At 39.1% G+C, this 21,511-nt stretch overlaps 2 protein-coding genes across 10 annotated transcripts in view; one reads left to right on the forward strand and one right to left on the reverse strand.

The window, feature by feature from the left end:
* Nucleotides 1-7: 7 nt before the first annotated feature.
* The window catches only part of pole2 (polymerase (DNA directed), epsilon 2), a 139,093-nt gene continuing 117,589 nt past the window's right edge, over nucleotides 8-21,511 (forward strand). Inside the window, exon 1 of one of the 2 annotated variants that reach the window (XM_041214109.1) lies at nucleotides 8-136. The gene's annotated coding sequence lies outside the window, so the exon portion shown is untranslated. Of the gene's footprint in view, nucleotides 137-206; nucleotides 389-21,511 lie in introns of those variants that run through there. The other variant, XM_041214110.1, reaches the window with a different exon arrangement.
* The window catches only part of LOC121292279 (kelch domain-containing protein 1), a 63,382-nt gene continuing 55,186 nt past the window's right edge, over nucleotides 13,316-21,511 (reverse strand). For 5 of the 8 annotated variants that reach the window (XM_041214114.1, XM_041214115.1, XM_041214120.1 and 2 more), the window contains 2 exons: nucleotides 17,260-17,312; nucleotides 13,316-13,705 (listed from right to left, as the gene is read on the reverse strand). In XM_041214114.1, coding sequence (XP_041070048.1) covers nucleotides 13,573-13,705; nucleotides 17,260-17,312 — 186 coding nt within the window. In that variant the 3' untranslated portion in view covers nucleotides 13,316-13,572. Of the gene's footprint in view, nucleotides 14,723-17,259; nucleotides 17,313-21,511 lie in introns of all 8 variants that reach the window. The other 3 variants (XR_005946254.1, XM_041214116.1, XM_041214117.1) reach the window with 3 other exon arrangements.

Consider the following 21,511-nt stretch of genomic DNA (forward strand, 5'->3'; position numbering starts at 1 on the left):
CCCTGGACGAACCCGCGGAATTACTGTTGCAAAAAAAAGCAGATTCCTGGTTGAATACCCCAAGGGAAACAAGACAAACCCAAGAGTTTGTCCGGAAGGTATAACTTGATCCTGCCTGTGAGCAGAGGAATTCAAGGTAAAAACAAAAAACTGCGGATGCTGGAAATCCAAAACAAAAACAGTCCTTCAACAGTCCTCATGACCCTTCAACAGAAGGACTCGAAACGTCAACTGTGCTCTTCTCCGCCGATGCTGCCAGACCTGCTGAGTTTTTCCAGGTATTTCTGTTTTTGTAGAGGAATTCAAGGTTCTGCATTGGGTGATTTGATCAAGTCACTGTCATCAGGCAGACTCCAAACCAGAATAAGTTGACGAGCAGCTCGTCCAGGTAACTGAATGGGGATAGCATACTGTCCTCTATCATGCGCCAGTATCCGTGTCAAAATACAAATTCTTGCAAGCTGCGAAAGTAACAAGAGACCTAAGATTCCGCGAAAGTATTTGAAAGTTTATTGCACGCTACTGCTTCAAGCAATTCTGCATCCATTGGTACAGGGGAGGTCTTTTCCAGACAGGTTTTAAAAATTATATTTTTCATGGAACGTGAGCGTCGGTGCTAGTCCTCTTGTGATAATATAAAATACAGCACAAGTACAATGTGAGACTTAAAACGGGATCTTTGTCACCTCTGAGCTGACCATTCCAACAATACTGCCTTGCTAGTTTCCACCTCAAACTACAACTCATTCAAAACTCCACTACCCTCATCTTATCTTGAAACAGTTTCCACTCCCTTATTACTTTTGCCTTCTACTCCCACATTGTAGCTCAAGACGAAACTTTGAAATTCAAAGTTCCTGCATAACCCTAGCACTGCACTTTCATAAACTGCTGATGCTCCACTTGCAAGTGCAAGCACACCTGCTTCCCCACTGACAGCAAGGACCAGTCAGAAATGTGAAAATTAGAAGCATTCTTTATAGGTACCATCCCTCAAAGGGATAGTTACTCCACTACGTATGAAGAGTAAAATGTGATAACATTGAATAATTGTAAATTGATTTCTAATATTAAACATGTTATATGGAATTTTAACAGTTGAGATTTTATAATAATATTACAGACAAGTTGAGGGCTACCAAAATTGTCAATATGTTCACAATGTTGGGAGAAATGACAATGCTTCATTTATCTCCGTCCTTGTTACATGACTTTGGAAGAGGTAAACCAAAAGATTGCAAGAGTTATCTGTTGTAAGGTTGTTTGGTATCTCACTAAGAGGTTTGGAGGTTTGTATGGTTGAACATAAGCCATTTATTGGTAAGCCATAACTATTTACATTGCCAAGGTACAGCCCTGCATGGGTGCTGTCTCCATGCTGGCTCCTTCCAGATACGACTACACACAGTCTTCCATCATGTGACTCTCTACATCATACTGTGGGCAGTACTGTTCTCCAGTCCCACATAAACCCTTGCTCTGCCCGAAAATCCTTATACTATACCTCCACCCCAAGTTCTTATCCAAATGTATTTACCATACAGTCTTTACTTGCTGCCCCTTCTCCCAAACCCCCATGTCTCTGACTTTATAAATTCAGATGATCTGGAGACTTAACAGTTCTTCCAGATCTCATTCTTGTCACGTTTGGCAGAATGGTAGTCTATTGTTTTGGGTTGACTTTGCCGGTTTGAAATTGTAGAACTCGGTGTTTCTGATACTTGGTTGTCTCCATTTGATTTGCTTTTTGCACTCCTTCGAGTTGCGTTTCTCGTCTGCTTTGTATGGACACCGTGGGTTTGTCTCCATCTTTCCAAAGGGAACGTCACTCTGTTCGGTCCTAGAGTGGACTCGGATTTTTTTTTCTGTGGAGTCCACCATGTTCTTCCTGGAAGTTGACATTTCAAAAATGGAGCCCTCATTTCCACTTGTTTCACAATTTCAGCCAAATATGTGTTTACTCTCTTATTTTCCATCTCTTTCAAGTTTATGAAACTTTTCATGCAACTCAGAAACTAAGGCACAATCAGTGACCATGGAAGAAAGAACTCCGGTGAGTTCAGTTGTCTTTGTTTCAGAGTTACCTGTGAGGTCCTTATACATGCTTAACAACTGCACTGGACATCTGATTCCTTTCGGAGTCTTTCTTCCATGGTCACTGATTGCTCCCTAGATTCTTTCAAATCACTCATTAGATCCTCAATCTGTTTCTTAACATTTGCCTTTTCTGGTTTTAAAGTCTGGATTTGCTCTTCCATACTGCATTTTATCTTTCAAGAATTTCAGCTTTGGTTGTTAAATCTGCATTCAACCAACTGTTGTGACTCATCAGTAATTCCTTTTTCTGTTCCAGGCATTTTTCACAATACTAATAGATACTTTTGATACTTGAAGTTCTACCAGTTCTAATTTTCATTAGCAAATTCATCTTTCGTCCATGAATGTCGGTTCCCTGAACAGTTTTTCCTTAGCAGAGCTTAATTCCTGTGTAATATCCTTCAAACTCACCTTCTTTAATTTTACTTCTGCTAGTTGTTTCTGAGACTCTCCATGCTTTTTATGAGAACTTCTACTTTCTCTTTTACAGTGAAAGAATGTGAGAGAAACAGCAGGGCCATTTACAGTGAGTGAATGTGAGGGAAGCAGTGAGGTTATTTACGGTGAGAAAGTGAGAGAAGCAGCAAGATAATTTACAGTGAGAGAGTGAGAGAGAAACAGCATGGTCATTTACAGGGTGAGTGCGCGAGAGAAACAGTGTGGTCATTTACAGTGAGAGTGTGTGTGAGAAACAGCGTGGTCATTTACAGGGAGAGAGCGTGAGAGAAACAGTGTGGTCATTTAGAGTGAGAGAGCATGAAAGAAACAGCGTGGTCATTTACAGTGAGAGAGTGTGAGAGGAGCAAGGCCTTTAACAACAAGGAAGTGAGAGAAAAGTGTGAGACCATTAAAGAGTGCAAGAGGGAAAAGCGCACAGAGCAGCTGAATGGTGAGTAGGATTGGCGGGCATTTCTGGTCTTTAAAGTAAAGTAAGGTGTTTGGTTTATGTTTAGATCTCTAGTTTTTTTCCTATTTTTCTTAAAGATACATTAAGGATAAGATCAATACGGTGTGTATCAAAAAAAATTATAATGAAGTGTAGAGTGGGAATATTAAAGTAATTAATGAATAAACTGAATAAAATACGATAGCGATGGCAAGACGGGTGATATGTTGCTGCTGCAGTATGTGGGAGCTGCTGGACACCAAGGTGATCCAGAGTGAACACATCTGTACCAAGTGTTTACAGCTCAAGGAACTTAAGATCTAAGTTAAGGAGCTGGAGTCTGAGCTGCAGTCATTGCGTCACATCAGGGATGGGGAAAGTTACCTGGACACTTTGGTCCAGGAGGCGGTCACACCTCTCAGATTAGTTAATTCAAATTTGGTCTGTGATCAGGGAAAAGAGGGTGTGACTGCAGGTGAAGCAGGTTTGGGGACCCAGGGGGTAACATTCGAGGAGCCTCGGCCCCTGCAACTGTTTAACGGTTACAAGTTTCTTGCAAGCTGTGTGGATCAGAGCAGGGACTGCAGGGATAATGAGTAAACTGACCACAGCACCGTGGTACAGGGAGCCATTCAAGTGGGGGGGTGGAAATGGGAATGTAGTAGTGGTAGGACACAGTATAATTAAGAGGATAGATACTGTTCTCTACAACTGTGAGCGTGAGTCCCAAAGTCTGAGTTGCGTGCCCGGCACCAGGGTTAAGGACATCTCAGGGCTGGAGAGAAACTTGGAGTGGAAGGGGAGGGATCCAGTTGTCATCGTCCATGTTGGTACCAACAACATTGATAGGACTAGAAAGGAGGTTCTGCTGAAAGAATTTGAACATTTAGGATCTAAATTAAAAAGCAGAACTTCCAAGGTGATAATCTTGGGATTGCTACCTGAGCCATGGGCAAACTGGCATAGGGTAAATAAAGTCAAGGAGTTAAATGCATGGCTCAGAGATTGGTGTGGGAGGAATGGGTTTCAGTTCATGGGGCACTGGCACCAGTACTGGGGTAGAAGGGAGCTGTTCTGATGGGACGGGCTTGACTTGAACTGTGTTGGGATCAGTGTGCTGGCGAACCAAATAACTAGGGCTCTAGAGAGGGCTTTAAGCTAAATAAAGGGAGAAGGGTTCTGGAAAGGGGATATGTAGGCTTACAAAGCAGAATGATATGGCAGCCTTGCAGGGCAGCTATTTAGTGAATGATACCTAAAGTGTGACAGGAAGGGACAGAGTGTACAAACATTAAAAAAGCAGCAAATAGGGTCAAAAGGGGAAGAAATGGTAAAAAGGCAAAATTAATGGCCCTTCACTTAAATGCACATAGCATTCGGAACAAAATAAATTAATTAACGGCACAAATAGAGGTTAATAGGTATGATCATTACTGAGAAGTGGTCACAAGGATATCAAAGCTGGGAACTAAATATTCAGGGGTATGTGACTTTTCAAAAGGAAAGGGTGGTGGGGTAGCTTTGTTAGTATTAAATGGAATAAGTACAATAGCAAGAAAGGACCTTGGATTGGAAGATGAATCCATATGGGTGAAGGAAAGAAATAACAAGGGCAAGAAGACGCTGGTGGGAGTAGTCTATAGGCCCCCTAAAAGTAGCTACATTGTAGGACAGATAATAAATCAGGAGATAATGAAGGTACATAAAAAAGGCAGTACATTAATCATACGTGACTTTAATTTTCATGTAGATTGGGAAAATCAAATTAGCAGAGGTAGACACGAGCAAAAATTCATTGAATGTATTCAGGATAGTTTCTTAGAACAATATGTTGTGAATCCAACCAGGATTCAGGCTATTTTGGATCTAGTAATATGTAATGAGGCAGGTTTAATAAATGATCTCAGAGTAAAGGATCCCCTAGGAAACAGTGACCATAATATGGTCAAATTTAGTATTCAGTTTCAGAGTAAGAACTTGGGTCAGAAACAACTGTGCTAAACTTAAGTAAGGGTAATTACAGTGGAATGAGGGCAGAGTTGGCTGGAATGGATTGGGAAAGCAGTTTAGCAGAAAAGACATTTGATGAACAATAACACGTTTAAGAAAATCGTTCATGACTATCAACAAAATAGAAGAAGGGTTCAAGGAAAGGGATAAACCAACCATACTTAACCAAGAAAGTTAAGGACAGTATCAAATTGAAAGAAAAAAACATACAATGTGGCAAAGATTAGTGGTAAGCCACAGGATTGGGAAAATTTTAAAAACCAACAAAAGATGACCCAATAAAATAAAGAGGGAGAAAATAAACTGAGGGTAAACTAACAAGAAGTATGAAAAGAGGCAGTAAGATCTTCTTTAAACATATAAAAAGGAAGAGAGAGGCCAAAGTGAACATAGGCCCCTTAGAGAATGAGGCTGGGAAATAATAATGGGGAACCAGAAAATGGCAGAGGAGTTGAATAAACACTTTGCATCAGCCTTCACAGTAGAAGATACTAATAGCATTCCAAAAACATTAAATAATCAAGGGGCAAAATTGGGGGAGGAAATAAATACAATAACTACCACTAGAGAAAAAGTACCAGGGAAACTAATGGGGCTAAAGGCCCCTGGACCTGATGAGTTGCATCCTAGGATATTTAGGGAAGTAGATAGCAGATGCACTGGTAATCTTCCAAGAATCCTTAGATTCTGGAAAAGTCCCAGAGGATTGGAGAACAGCCAATGTAACACCCTTATTCAAAAAGGGAGGGAGACAAAAAATAGGTAACTATAGGCCAGTTAGCTTAACATCTGTCATTGGGAAAATTTTTGAGTCTATTATAAATGTTGGAGTCCAGCAGAGCATTTAGAAATGCATATTTTAATCAAGCAGAGTCAGCATGTCTTCATGAAGGGGAAATCATGCCTAACAAATTTATTAAAATTCTTTGCGGAGGTAACAAGCAGGATAGATAAAGGCGAACCAGGAGACCTAATATATTTGGATTTCCAAAAGGCGTTCGATAAGGTCCTGCACACAAGGCTGCTTAATAAGATAAGAGCCCATGGTGTTGCGGGTAGCATATTAGCAGTGATAGAGGATTGGCTAACTAATAGAAGACAGAGTTGGGAAAAGGGGAACATTTTTGAGATGGCAGCCTGTAACTAGTGGAGTGCCACAGGGATCAATGCTGGGGTCTCAATTATTTATGATATATATAAATGACTTAGATGAGGGAAGTGAATGTACTATCACCAAGTTTGCGGATGACACAAAAATAGGTGGGAAGTGTTGAGGATGACACAAGGAGTATAATAGAGGGATATAGACACGTTAAGTGAGTGGGCAAAGACTTGGAAGATGGAACATAATGTGGGAAAATGTGAGGTTATGCACTTTGGCAAGAGGAATAGAGGAGCTGAATATTATTTAAATGGAGAAGGACTGCAGAAGGCGACAGCACAGAGGGATTTGGAGTCCTTGTGCATGAATTCCAAAAAGCTAACATACAAGGTCAACAGGTAATGGGGAAGGCAAATGGAAAGTTGGCCTTTAATTCGAAGGGAATGGAATATGAAAATAGGCAATTCTTCCTAAAACTATACAAGGCACTGGTTAGACCACACCTAGAATATGGTGAACAATTTTGGTCCTCTTATCTAAGGAAAGATATACTAGCATTGGAGGCAGTCCAGAGAAAGTTTAGTAGATTGATTCCAGGTATGGAGGGATTTTCTCATGCGGAAAGGTTGAGTAGGTTGGGCCTGTACTCATTGGAATTTAGAAGAATGAGAGGCGACCTTATTGAAACATATAAGATTCTTAGGGGGCTTGACAAGGTAGATGCTGAGAGGTTGTTTCCCCTTGCGGGAGAGTCTAGGAGCAGAGGGCATATTCTCAGTGTAAGCAGTCACCCATTTAAGAGAGAGATGAGGAGGAATTTCTTCTCTCAGAGGGTAATTAACCTGTGGAATTCTTTACCACAGAGGGCTGTAGAGGCTGGGTCGTTAAGTATACTCAAGGCTGAGATAGACAGATTTTTAATCAGTAAGGGAATCAAGGGTTATGGGGAAAAAGCAGGGAAGTGGAGTTGAGAATTATCAGATCAGCCATGATCTCATTGAATGGCGGAGCAGACTCAATGGGCCGAATGGCTTACTTCTGCTCCCACATCTCATGGTGTTATTGTAACTGTTCGCTTTTTCATGACATTCTAGGTGCTTGATTTTCATATCAGCCGGGTCATTTTTGAACAATTCAATAGTTCTCAGTAAGTTTGAGGCATCCAGTGCTTTTTCTTCTAATTCCTTGAGCTTCAGCATAGGATTTGCATTTTCCGATTTTATTTGTCTTTTCTTTCTCTGTCTACAGCAGAGCTTTATCCTTGTCCTTCATTTTAGTTTCACTGTTGGCCAGGTCTTAACTTGTTTTGGTTCCGTAATCATGCTACTCATTGCATCATTGTCCACTCGCAGCTTGTAAAGTTCTATGGCTTTTCCTTTCAATGTATCCTCTTTTGGATTCAGCTGGTTCTTCAGTCTCTTTCTTGTACCTCTTGGCTTCCTCCTGGAATATTGAACATTGGTGACTCTTCTCTGCCAACTGGTTCTTCAGTTCATTCAGAGTGACATTAAATTCACTTTTTAATTCAGCACTTGTTTTCCACCTCTAGTTGCCCTTGAAAAGGTGGTAGTGAGCTGCCTTCCTGAACTGCTGCAGGCAGTGTGGTGTAGATGCTTCTCTTTGTAATTTTCCAGAGGAACAAACTTTTGACCTGAGGGATCATTGTAGCTTATGAAGGTCCTTCAACAGATTTTCCATTTCTATGCAAAGCTCAATTGCTTCATCTTGAGTTTTTTTGTAATTAACAGAGTTTTCTCAATTTATTTTGCTGTTCAAGACAGTCTTCATTTCTTCATGCTGCTAAAGGGTTATGTACTCCTTTTGCATTTGATATTGAAGGACAATTAGCTGTTCTTTCAACTGTTTATTTTCCTGTTGACCTCCTGCCAACCGATGCTGCACTTCAGTAAATTGCTTGTCGCTACTCATAGTTCCAACACTGCTTTTGCTAAAGTAGTACTCAACATCTTTTTTAAGCTCTTCATGTTTATCCAGGTCTACATATTGATTCTTCAAAGAATTTTTCAGGGCAGCGACTTATTTGAGTACCTTTTCTGCCTGTTGTGTTTGGCTGTACTTCTGGTTGGGTTCTTCCAACTGCGCTTTGATACAAACATTTTCCTGTTTTTTTTTTTTGCAAGTTTTGTTTCTTCTGAGTTACTTCAGATAGCTTTCCTTCATTCACAGCCATCTGTTTGCTCTGCACTGCACCTGTTATTGCAGTTTGGGTACTGTCAGCATTTTCATAAAACTATTTTTAAACCTGCTTCTGAGCCTCTTCTTTCTTTTGCACTAAACTCTTCAGCTTGTGTACTTCATGTCATTGACATGGTCTGTGACCATATTGTGTTTTGCTTAGGTTTTGTCCCGCTTGACCAGGGGTCTCCCATTTCCTCGGCGCCCCTTCAGTGCTTTATTGGGGGTGTTCTAGACTTTTTAAAAATAAGGTCAGCACTCTGCATAACTTGGGAGCTTAAAATATGTCAAAGGCTTTTAATATCTCACCAAATGTGGTTGAGATTCATCTATATCTTGTTTTAGGATTACTTAATCCGCAAACACACCAAACAAGTATGAAAACATATTAAGCTTATACATCTTCTGATTTCTGACTTAATCCTGATGTATTCCTGTAATCTAAAAGGTTGTTTTCCCCAAGATACCCATTTGGGGTCTCGTTTGATTCTTGCCTTACTCTAAACAGGTCTGGTTGTTTTAATTAACTATCCATGGCCGTTTTTTAAAATAACAGGTGAGTACCTCTTTAATTTTTTTCTTCAAGATACCCCTACAGCTGCCATTTATCGTCTTCTTTGTTCTTCCCATATTTGTTGGGTTTTGGCAGGCTCCCCTTGTGTTAATAGGGCCATTCGATTTAAACTGAGTTTGCATAAAAATTGTCAAAACAAGAAGCCTGGGCCATCTAATTTGTTTTTTTAATCAGAGAAAATATACTGGAAGGTGATTTTTAAGCTCTGCCTTCAATTTTAAAACTTTTTTTTATTCAGTCAAAATCAGTCACCACGTGTTATGGTGCCAGCTGTGGACCCGTTGCTGCAGCTTTCTTGCAGATACACTCTGGATGTGCTGATCCTGACTGCTGCCTACTTTAAAGTGTAATTTCTGGCTCCTTACTATATTTTTCTCACCATTTTTGTGATTGTTATGACGTGGCAGATGATGTGTGCCAGGCAGACCAAATCCACGAGGAAACATAGTTGTGCTATCACAATGGTTTTGCAATTTGTATTTATTCCAAGATACACCAAGACCTTTAGAGATTTGAAAAATTAAACAAATATTTATTAACAAAATATAAAAGATTAAGCACATACATGACTACAAATTACTATAATAACTCCTAAAATTCCTAATTAACCTGACCCCCCCAGTTACACCCCGTTTAAGGCAATGTTTCAAATAGATTTTAGATTTAAAGCAGAACCAGCAAATTAACACAATACCCACTTGACAGTGGAATTCCAAATGGCTTTCCCCCAACTTCAGGTTCATTATACAACAGGCTTATGCACAAATGCTGGAGGCTTCATTAAAGCTATTTCACACACTCCTGTTAGAGCTTACATGGCCTTCTGACACATAGCCTTTCATTCTCCTTTATATATGTTTCTCTCCTTTCAATATGCAAATTCTATTTGTTCCGTATGTCTTTGAAACTGTATCTTCCTCATAACATAAAAATTTCCATGTTACCAATATTGCCAGTAACCTTTGGGGAAAAATAAACACATTCCTTAGTCTGTTTACAGCCAGATAAGCAAGGCTACAATCCTTTTGAAATCCAAATCTCTTCACTTATCTAAAAATGCAAATTTTCATCACACCTTACATGCTAAGCCAGCATCCATGTTTACTCAGTAGCATGTCAAGCACCTAGCTTCTTTTGATTTCAAACTTGCAGTCTACTTGACTCCAAATGTAGTTAAATCTTACACAGACCCAACTAAACTTAACCCCATAAACCTACTTCACGACAAACCAGAAAATTATGAAAATTTTTACACTTTCATTACATAATCCGGCCAGATCCTATGACTCTCCCTCTTGTGTTTGATCGGGTCTGGCTTTTCTTCTGCATAGTGGATTCTTCTGTTGCCTTTCAGCCATTTTTTTGAATTTTTCTCAGCCTTTTGTGATCTAGCTAGGTCCCTTCACTCTGCATTTGATCAGGTCTGGCAATGGACCTCCCCATGTGCCCTGGTGGAGTCCTTCAGCCTCCACGTCTAGAATGGAGCTTTTTTTTTAAGGTGATCTCCAATTGTGTCTTCAATTTAGATGCATTTCAGGCTGGTTTCTCATGCTTTTGAGATTCTGGGTTCCTTCTCCAGCTTCTCTGGGATTTCGGGGTCCATCCTTCACTGCCGTGTTGTAAAGTTGTTTTGTGTCTCACAAAGTGGTCCAGAGGCTTGTATAGTTGAACGTAAACTATTTATTGGTAATGTATAACTATATACATCTCCGAAGTACAGCCCTGCATGGCTCTTTCCAGACATTATTACACGGTCTGCCATCATGTGACTCTCTACATCATACCATGGGCAGTACTGTTCTCCAGTCCCACATTAACTTTTGCTCTGCCCAAACACCCTTATACTACAATGCCCATGTATGACCACTTGTTAATTTAAAAAAGTATCAATTATTGGTGCATACATTTTGGTTCAAAAAAGACTTTCCTTTATATAGTGCCTTTCACAACCTTAGTACACTCCAAATTTCTTCACAATGAAATACTTTTAACTATAGTCACTATTGCTAATAGGAAATGCAGCAGTCAACTGCACAGGAAACTTCTAGGAACAGCCAGCAATGTGATATGACCAGATAATATGTTTAGTGAAAAAAAAAGGAAAGTCTATTTTTACTTGGTTCTGTTGAAGGGTCATTCAGACTCGAAACATTAACTGTGCTCCTAGCCGCAGATGCTGCCAGACCTCCTGAGTTTTTCCAGGTATTTTTGTTTTAATATGTTTAGTGATGTTGGTTGAGGGTAAGTGTAGGCCAGGGCACCAGGGAGAACTCCTCTACTAGTCTTCAAACTGTGATATTTTGTGTTCACCTGAAAGGGTAGATGGGTCCCTCAGTTTAAGCTTTCATCCAAAAGGTGGCAATTCCAACAATGCAGCACTCCCTCAGTGCCGCACTAGGAAATCAGCTTAGATTTTGTGCTGAGCTTTCAACCTCTGAATCAAAGATTCAACACAATATATAACAGGATAGTCAAGTGAAGCATAAATCAGAACAGCCTCTGGCATACAAAGTTAATTTTAAACTAGCAACTTTAAAGGGTGACATATGCAGGACTCTTTAAATGTTTTATGAGAAAAAATATGGAATTCATAAATACTTAACTGGTTTCTAAAAAAAAAATTATTTGCTATGAAATCCATAAATGCTATGGCAGGGTAGGCTTTCAATGTTTCCAGTGTCTCTAAGCAGACACCATCCAGTACGCAAGGTTCAGCTCACTGATTTCTTTTTTGTTGTTCAATATGATTTCTTCTTTGAGCTTTATTTGGTCAATGGTGGTTGCTTGTTAGTTCTCTTTATTTGCTCAATTTCAATTCCTAAGCCGGATGGCTTCATTCCACAATTTCTCATTTCACCTGATCTGCAGTCTTTCTAGTAGTCATATATTTATTACCCCACCTACACTTGATTACAGAACCTCTGATCATTTTTATCCCATAGTTTATTGCTCCTAAGTTTTATCAACATTTGCAAAAGGTTTGTTTTTTGCTACTCGGCCACTCTGGTCACAACCATTCCATGATTGATCACCATTAGACTCTGGTTTCCTAGGAATGTTTTCTAACTGCTACCACACTTTCAATCTTTATTCCTACAGTTTATCACCAAGATGATAGTTTCTGTTCCATGGTTCTTCACTTTTTTTTTAGAAACCAGTTAAGTATATATGAATTCCATATTTTTTCTCATAAAACATTTAAAGAGTCCTGCATATGTCACCCTTTAAAGTTGCTAGTTTAAAATTAACTTTGTATGCCAGAGGCTGTTCTGATTTATGCTTCACTTGACTATCCTGTTATATATTGTGTTGAATCTTTGATTCAGAGGTTGAAAGTTCAGCACAAAATCTAAGCTGATTTTCTAGTGCGGCACTGAGGGAGCGCTGCATTGTTGGAATTGCCACCTTTTGGATGAAACCTTAAACAGATTCTACACTTTACTCAAGAGTTACACTTGCATGAGCGGTTTCAGTAAGTCATTACCAGTGAGAAATCACAGGTAAACAACAATCTGTATAGACCTGGTGATGAATATCGTGAGCTGAATACAAACAGCACAGAACCACCAATGAGAAAGTGGGAAGTTCAAAAGTAAAAAAGGCAGATGACAACAAATGCCCCAAAAACTGAACTATTTGGTCTCAGTGTACTGGGTGAAGGACACAATAAAATAAACACTAAAGATGATGACAGCTGTCCATTCTATCACTACATTCTGGGAGAATTGTAACTTTTCAGTAAAGGAAATTGTCCAATTATATACCTTTTAATGATTTAAAGTGAATTGGTAAAGAGGTATTTTTCCAAAAGAGAGAAGTGTGAAGAAATTTCTTTTTGAATATTTTAACACTGAACCACGGAAGAAATGAATTTGCTCCTTAAATATTTTGTAGCACAACATCGTGGTTCATGCCAGTTTTAAAATAAAAACAGTAAGCAAATATAGATTAAAATTTAATAGGAACATATTGAGCCTACATATATAAGGAAATGTAAACTATAAAAAAAGAATGTAAAAGCCCAAAATTTCAGATGAAATACTGAAACAAGTCTCCAAGAATGGCTGATAGTTTGTAATTTTTACATTGCTACTCAAATTTTGTTTACATGAATATCACTGTCTGTATTTACAATTAATAAATTACATACTTAGGACCAATATAGTAAAGAACAAATTTCAGTGATGGTACCAAAGTCATTGCGTGTCCATAAGATACACTGCCATTAAATAAAATGTGAATTCCCTGCAATTCAACATAAATCGATCTTATATCGATGAGAATAATCTCTTGTGAGCAAAGAATGACATGTTGACCATCACCAGTGAATATAAAAATGGGTGTTCAGTACTTACCTAATATCTTCACTTGTCTTAGAGTGAATTGCAAATTAAGAGAGGTCATGCTTTACCGGTTTATATTTCACTGATGAAAAAGCCATCACTACGGGTTTATTATGTAAAACAATTTATTTCAGAATCTAGCCTCAGGATGATATAAAATGTATTAACATAGTAGATATGTTAATTAATCTACAAAAATGAATAAAATACAGTACAACAGAACAATCACATTTATATTAACCCAATTTGGGTTTCTACATCTCAAGCATTACATTTGCCGATCATAATGATATATATTGTGAAATACATCATTAAGTGTGACATACGCAAACCTTAAATCAAATTTTCAGTTTAAAATACATTCTCATTTTTCTTGGAGTCCAGCTGAAACCCAGAAAGTGATTTTCTTCTGCACTTGAGACAACAATTGACGAGGTAACCATGGAAGCTGACTTTGTAAAATTGTGGAGTTTTTGGCAATGCAGTCTAAGCACAACCTACCGAGGAAAAAAAAATCCATCAGCCAACATAATCTTTATCTTCACATGAAAAATAGCACCTAGACTCTGGTCTCAGGTTAAAGACATTATAGCACATTTAATGACCTAGTGTGGCATAGAGCATTTTTTGATTTGATAGATCTGATCCTCAAATGTTGGGGATCCCCAGTTTCCTCAAGCTAAGGAATAAAAACAGTCATGGTGCTGATTTGTTATCCAATGACAGCTCTGTGAGGACGAAGATAGAATCTGGCTCACCTGTGATGACCCCAAAGTCAACCAAATGGCACTCACTAACCAAATGCACGTAAGGTACATCCACATAAGTTTCCATGTATTCCAAAGCGAACTGTAGTTTCGACTCTATATAACAACTTTTGTGGGGTGTATAATCCTCCACATTAGTCACCAAGAGATAAAAGCTACTCTCGTGCTCAGAAATATCCTTCTTTTAAAAGCTGGGATCCAAATCAGGACATCTGCCCTAGTTAATGCTCCAGCCAGCTGCTTCCCATGTCACAGTCACCCGCTCACTTGTTTTGCATTTCATCCAGTGAACTGTCCTCAAAATTGTTTTCTAAATCTTCTGAGGTGGATATAATTGTATTGACACTTGCCAGGATGAGATTGAGTGATAAGTGTGCTGAGAAATGCATGGTTGCACTTGGGTTACTGACTACTCAGTTTCTTCTCCTACACCTGCAGACATAGAGAAAAAATTGTTAGCGACATGTTGTCATTACAAATTGATGCCATGCACCCATTGCCTTTGTGACTGTGCTGATCAATGCATGGCATCACCGAGTTCACAACTAAATAAGGTGAAGATTAAAGTAAAAATAAATGTGGTACAGACTTTGATCTGGAGCCAAGCCTTTTATATTCCCATCTCATGTCTGTTTTTCAAAGTCCTGCTCTTGTATTTCTATGGCCTGCCTCTTAAAAATGGAGAGATGATGCAGCCTGGCCTGTTCACCACCTATTCCTTTCCCTCTTGTTATGTGCTACGTTTTCCTACAAAAGCAGAAGTGTACATTAAGTAGCAGAAATTGTGACATATATTATGAAACACTTGTAACAGGTTTCTTTTTGAAAATTAAGGGAAGACAGACACATGCTTCATTCATATATTGCGTACAGTAAATTGTCAGGTGTTTACATATTAAGATTCACACTAAAAAGGTGATGCTGAGCAAAGAAAATGCTAGGAAGTTTACAGTGCGCCCTAATGGCCAACCATAAGATAGACAAATAAAGAATGTATGGGTAGAAGAAAACACAAGAGCATTAATATTTGCTGTACTGTATAACTATAAGGTCACAGTACAATCAACCCCATCTGAAGCCCGCATCACCTTGTGGAAAGACCGGCTCGCCAGTCTCGAACAAACCCCAGCGATGGAAATTCTACCAGATGAAAGCCTTCCCCCAGGAGCTGATTGCAACTGGGCAACCTGGAAGTGCCTTAACAGACTTAGGACTGGTGTAGGTCGTTCAAAGGTGTCACTAAGCAAATGGGGATATACAACCTGCCCAACAACTTGTGAATGTGGAACTGAACCACAGACTAAGCAACATTTCCTACAATGTCTATCGCTAGAGGAACCCTGCATTGTTGCAGATCTTGCCGAATTCAACAACAAGGCGCAAAAATGTGTCTAGTTCTGGCTGGGCCATGTATAGACTGTCCGCGGACACAATAAGAAGAACAGTACAATTTCCAATCTCGCCACTTCTGGTAACTTCATTAGATGTTTTCCAGCAGGTGAAATAAACTTAATCGACCACTTCTCACTGACTCCTCTGATTCTACTGCCATAGGGTGACATTTGTGCTTGCTGCAACTATCTTTCACCTAGCTTGCCTTTGAAGCGGAATCCCTGAACATTTCCTACATCTGCAGGCATTGTTAGAGGCCCCATTAAAAATATCACATGCCTCTTTAAGCTGGCCACTGTTGACAACTGCAAAATTAAAGGGGTAATCCTTGTCTGACATAAGACAAATAAGATGAATCCAGAATAATCAGGTTCAGGTTTTCAAATAGGGAACCAGCTAACTATACACTGTTGAACTTAAGCTGGAGTATTTGGGCCAAATGAAAACTGGCTCCTAGTAATTTTTGAACAATACGATGAGTTTTGCTCAGCCAGAAAGGTGCATTCTCCAGTCAGTAATGTTTGATCTTTGGATGCAAAGTGCGTGCTTCCAAACAAAAAGTTGAGTGAACGTATGTCAGATCTCCATTCATTTTGTATTCCAACTCAGATCCAAGTTTTATTGATCTAGGAATTACTTGTTGCCTAACAACTTGATGTAAATGTCACAATTGCATGCTGTTTCCTAAACTGGGCTGTTGGACATTGAGCCTTCAAAATAACCCCTATACCTTTTTGATTTGGAAATAAGAGGGGGACTAGGCAAGCAGGTCTGACCGCACTCATTCAACAGTATTCCAACAGTGGAGTAGACAAGCAGAGACATACTTCCGTAGCTGTCGAAGAGCAGTGACTGCAGAGGTTTGATTCACAAGGGAAGCAGTGATGGAGTTACACCCCATACTGAAACCAAAACTACAGTCAAACTCCAGCACAGGCACAGCATTGTCAGTGACCATAAAAGTGACAAACATTTGTTTCAAGCTGTCATTGAAGACACTGCAATCATCAGCTGTGAACTGATTGTGAGCAATGCTGACAGATGCATTGTTTCCTCAAGCCTCACAGTTCACCACATTCCGTATCGGCAACCAGCACCAACATGAGAAGGTTCTGCAATTTAAGAGTGGTGAGATTCCCAGCAGGTGCTGGAATTATGGATCACATCCACATATTCCATTACATAATGTCACTAACTACATGAATTATAAAAATTTCTGTCCACTGACTGGCCCCAATGTTGATCTCAAACAAAATCCCACGGCTAATAAACAGACACAGTTTGAATGGGGGCCCACGACATTTTAAAGCTGGGGCATATAACTGCATGATTTTGGGGGATCACGGGACAGAGGAGAACCATACAATAACCAGCCAAGAGCTTAGAATGAAAGTTTAAAAGGCTCTAAAATTTAAATTTCTATGATCAATTATTTCACAGAGAGAAAGTTCAAAACATTACTACTCCCACCTCTGGTGGGACGTGGGCCGCTTGAGTTATCCACCTCTCCCACTGGCATCACCAGGTTCTGCCCTAAATTCTTCCCCGCATATTGCATGGTGTGTTATTGCAATCATAGGGATTTCTAGCCACAGCCCATACTTAATTTTTGCTAGATATCCTATAACCCCAACAGGTAGGAAAAATGAGGAAGTTCACACAAGTAAATTATTCCAACACACCAGCACATTAACTTCAACTTCATGCTTGTCCAAAAGAAAATGATATTACCCTCCCTCTTAAACATCAGGTTTAAACATAGGTACTATGAATGTTGTTTTGCCTTGGAACACAAGGAATCAAGACCATCATTTTCCAAATTAGTTCATGTTAACCATGTTCTAATGACAATTTTACAATTATAAAGTCAAAGGAAATTTTAACACATTTACCTGAAGAGTGAATAGGGTTGTGTTTGAAAGATCAGCACATCATTACAGTGACCCTAGTTTTTTAAAAAAAAAAGTAGAGATAAGATTTGTAGCACACTTGAAATTATGCCCCTCTCCACTGATAGAGATCAATAACAATTCAGAAAGTTCAAATTGCTTAATGGTTTGATAACATAAATAAGTTCTACATTTTTATTTCAACTACCATTATTCAAATCTTTTCCAATTTTTCTTGAAATATTATCAAAGCTGAAAATTCAGTTTGATGAGATCATATGATCAAAACTACTTTCTGGTTCCAGGAGAGAAATACAAGTTTCCAATTTTATTCAGACATATAATTCTATATGAAAAGGTAGCAAATGCTTTATGAGGAAAAAATATAGGGTTACACAATAACATATGGAAGACAAAAGACTAGTTCTGATGTTTAAAAATTGTATTGAGTTTTGCCATTTAGAAACGATATTTCATAAGTACTTTTTCCATGGACTTCTACTTCCCACACTACAATTCTTTATTTAACTTGGATGGTAAGTAATCCACAGTGTGAGTTAGTGGTACAAATTTTGCAACTCATCAGGCAGAAGTTGTTTTCCATTTCTAATAATCTAAAAATAAGTTTACAGGTAACATTGCTGCATTAATCCATGGTTTTGTTTTCTTGCTGCATGATTTTCACATCCTATTGCAAATAGAACTATCTTTTTCACCCCATAAGAATCTTGAGCCATTGGGACCAATTCTGGGGAAGATGGGACCTGCACAAGCTCGACAGATTGGTCCCAGTCCTGCTGGGGTGCAATATCCTCGCAGGGGTATTGGCTGTTACTGTGGGGGAGGGTTTAAACTAGAGTAGCAGGCAGATGGGAACCTTGAGTGGGAAGACACAAGAGACAGAAAGAAGGATAGAAATGAAAGATAGATAAGTAAAAAGCAAAAGTGGAAGGCAGAGGAAACAAGGGCTAACAGTAAATAGGGCCATAGTACAAAAAAAAATGTAAAAAGGTTAAAAAGACAAGTCTAAATGCACTGCATCTGAATGCAAGGAGCATTTGCAATAAGGTAGATGAATTAACAGCGCGAATAGATGAAACGGATATAATATGAAAGCAATTATGGAGACACTGCTGCAGGGTGACCAAGGCGGGGAACTGAATATCCAAGGATGTTCAATATTTAGGAAGGACAGGCAAAAGGATAAGAAGTTGAGGTGGTGTTGTTAGTAAAGGATGACATCAGTGCAATAGTGAGAAAGGATATTGGCTCAGGAAATCATGATGTCGAATCAGTCTGGGTGGAGCTAAGAAGCAACATTGGGCTGAAAATATTAGTAGGTGTTATCTATAGGCCTCCAAACAGTAATGGTAAGATAGGAGATGGCATTAAACAGAAAATTAGAGCTGCATGTAACAAGGGTGCCACAGTAACCATAGGTGAAGTTAATCTACATTTCGACTGGGTAAACCAAATTAGCAATAATACTGTGGTGGATGAATTCCTGGACTGTCTACGAGATGGCTTTTTAGACCAGTACTTTGAGCAACCAACTAGGGAACAGGCTATCCTAGATTTAGTATTGTGCAATGAGGGGGGTGTTAATTAATAATCTTGTTGTGTGGGGTCCTTTAGGGAAGAGTGACTGTAACATGACAGAATTCTTTGTCAGAATGAAAAGTGAAGTAGTCCAATCCGAAACTAGGATTCTAAATCTAAACAAAGGAAACTACCATATGAGGAGTGAGTTAGCTACGATAGATTGGGGAACTTCATTAAAAAGCATGATGGTGGATAGGCACTGGCTAATATTTAAGGAACGAATGCAGGCATTGCAACAATTATACATTCCTTTCTGGTGCAAAAACACAACAGGAAAAGCAGCCCAACCATGGCTAACAAAAGAAATTAAGGATTATATTATACAAACATATGAACAAGGAGCAGGACTAGGCCATTCAGCCCCTCAAGCCTGCTGATCTGATAGTAACCTGAAATCTGCATCTCACCTACCGCTGATAACCTATCACTAGCCCCTTTGCTTACCAAGAAAATATCCACCTCTGCCTTAAAAATATTCAAAGACTCTCCTTCCACCACCTTTTGAGGAAGAATGTTCCAAAGACTCTCAAACCTCAGTGAAAAAATTTCACCTCATCTGTTTTAAATGGGCAACCCCTTATTTTTAAACAGTGACCCCTAGTTCTAGATTCTTCCACAAAAGAAAACATCCTCCCCACATCCACACTGTCAAGACTCCTCAGGATCTTATATGTTTCAATCAAGTCACCTCTTACTCTTCTAAGCTCCAGCGGATACAAGCCTAGTCTGTCCAACCTTTCCTCATAAGACAACCGATCCATTCCAAGTATTAGTCTGGTAAACCTTCTCTGAACTGCTTCCAATGCATTTAAATCCTTCCTTAAATAAGGTGACCAATTTTGTACACAGTGCACCACTAGTGTCACTAGTCTCACTAGTACCCTGTACAACTGAAGCATAACCTCCCTACTTATATATTCAATTCCCCTTATAATAAATTAGATCCAAAGAGGAGTCATATAAAATTGCTAGAAAAAAATAGCAAGCCCTAGGACAGGGTGCAATTTAGAATTCAGCAAAGGAGGACAAATAGGTTGATCAAGAGGGGAAAAATACGAGTACAACAGTAAACTTGCAAGGAACATAAAAGCTTCAATAAGTATGTAGAAAGAAAAAGATTAGTGAAGACAAATGTAGGTCCCTTAGTCTTCATAGGGAGAAGTTATAATAGAGAACAAGGAAATAACAGAGCAATTAAACAACTACTTTAGTTCCATCTTCACAGAAGACACAAATAATTCCCAGAAATACTAGCGAACCAAAGGTCTAGTGGGAAGGTGGAATTGAAGGAAATTAGTAAAAAGAAGTGCTGGAGACTGAAAGCCAATAAATCCTACGGCCTGATAATCTACATCCCAGGGTACTAAAGGAGATGGCCATGCAAATAGTGGATGCATTGGTTGTCATCTTCAAAATTTTCTAGATTCTGGAATACTCCCAGCAGATTGGAGGGTGGCAAATGTAACCCCACTATTCAAAAAATTAGGGAGGGAGAAAACAGGGAATTACAGACCGGTTAGCCTAACATCAGTAGTAGAAAAAATGCTAGAGTGTATTATAAAGGACGTGATTACAGGACACTTCGAAAATATCAATGGGATTAGACAAAATCAACATGGATTTATGAAAGAGAAATTATGTTTGACAAACCTACAGGTGTTTTTTTTAAACTACAGAAGTAGAGAGGTTATGCTTCAGTTTTTGAGGTTGTAACTAGTAGGATAGATAAGGGAGAACCAGTTGTATGTGGTGTGTTTGGATTTTCAGAAAGCTTCTGATAAAGTCCCACATAAGAGGTTAGTTTGCAAAATTAAAGCACATGGGATTGAAGGTAATATATTGGCATGGATTGAGAATTGGTTAGCAGACAGGAAACAGAGTAGGAATAAATGGGTCATTTTCAGAGTGGCAGGTGGTGACTAGTGGGGTACTGCAGGGTTCAGTGCTTGGGCCCCAGCTATTCACAACATATAGCAATGATTTGGGTGAGGGAACCAAGTGTCATATTTTCAAGTTTGCAGATGACAAAACTGGTTGGGAACGTGAGTGGTGAGGAGGATATAAAGAGACTTCAAGGTGATTTAGACAGGTTGAGTGAGTGGGCAAATCCATGTTATATTTCGTCTGCCATATATAAGTGTGAAGTTATCCACTTCGGTAGGAAAAACAGAATGGCAGCATATTAATTAATTGATGATAGGTTGAGAAATGTTGATGTACAAAGGGACCTGGGTGTCCTTGTATACCAGTAAAAAAAGCATTCCAGAAATTGCAAGCAACTCTAATTAAACACAAAAGCAACAGTCCAACAGGTTACATTCCAAACATTTGCGAAAAGCAAAATTCCTGGAGTTTTAAATGGCGAGTAGGTGATGATGTGCAAGAATCAGATTTAGATGTTCAGCATCAGTCCAAAACAAAGTAGATTTGGACAGATCAGTTTTCACAATAATTACAAACAGCTGCCACACCCAAGAGGCACCGCCGGTGGCTGCGAGTCTGATGAGAGTTTGCGTGTATGTTTACACATCACTTTTCTACCTCAGTTTCAAGGGCACCCCTTCCATCTCTTTGTTGGAAGTACTTTCTCTGCTCCTGTACAGCATGCAGGTGCAGCAAGCAATTACAAAGGCAAATAGTATGTTGGTCTTCA

Source organism: Carcharodon carcharias, chromosome 20 (genome assembly GCF_017639515.1).
Source record: "Carcharodon carcharias isolate sCarCar2 chromosome 20, sCarCar2.pri, whole genome shotgun sequence".
NCBI lineage: Eukaryota > Metazoa > Chordata > Chondrichthyes > Lamniformes > Lamnidae > Carcharodon > Carcharodon carcharias.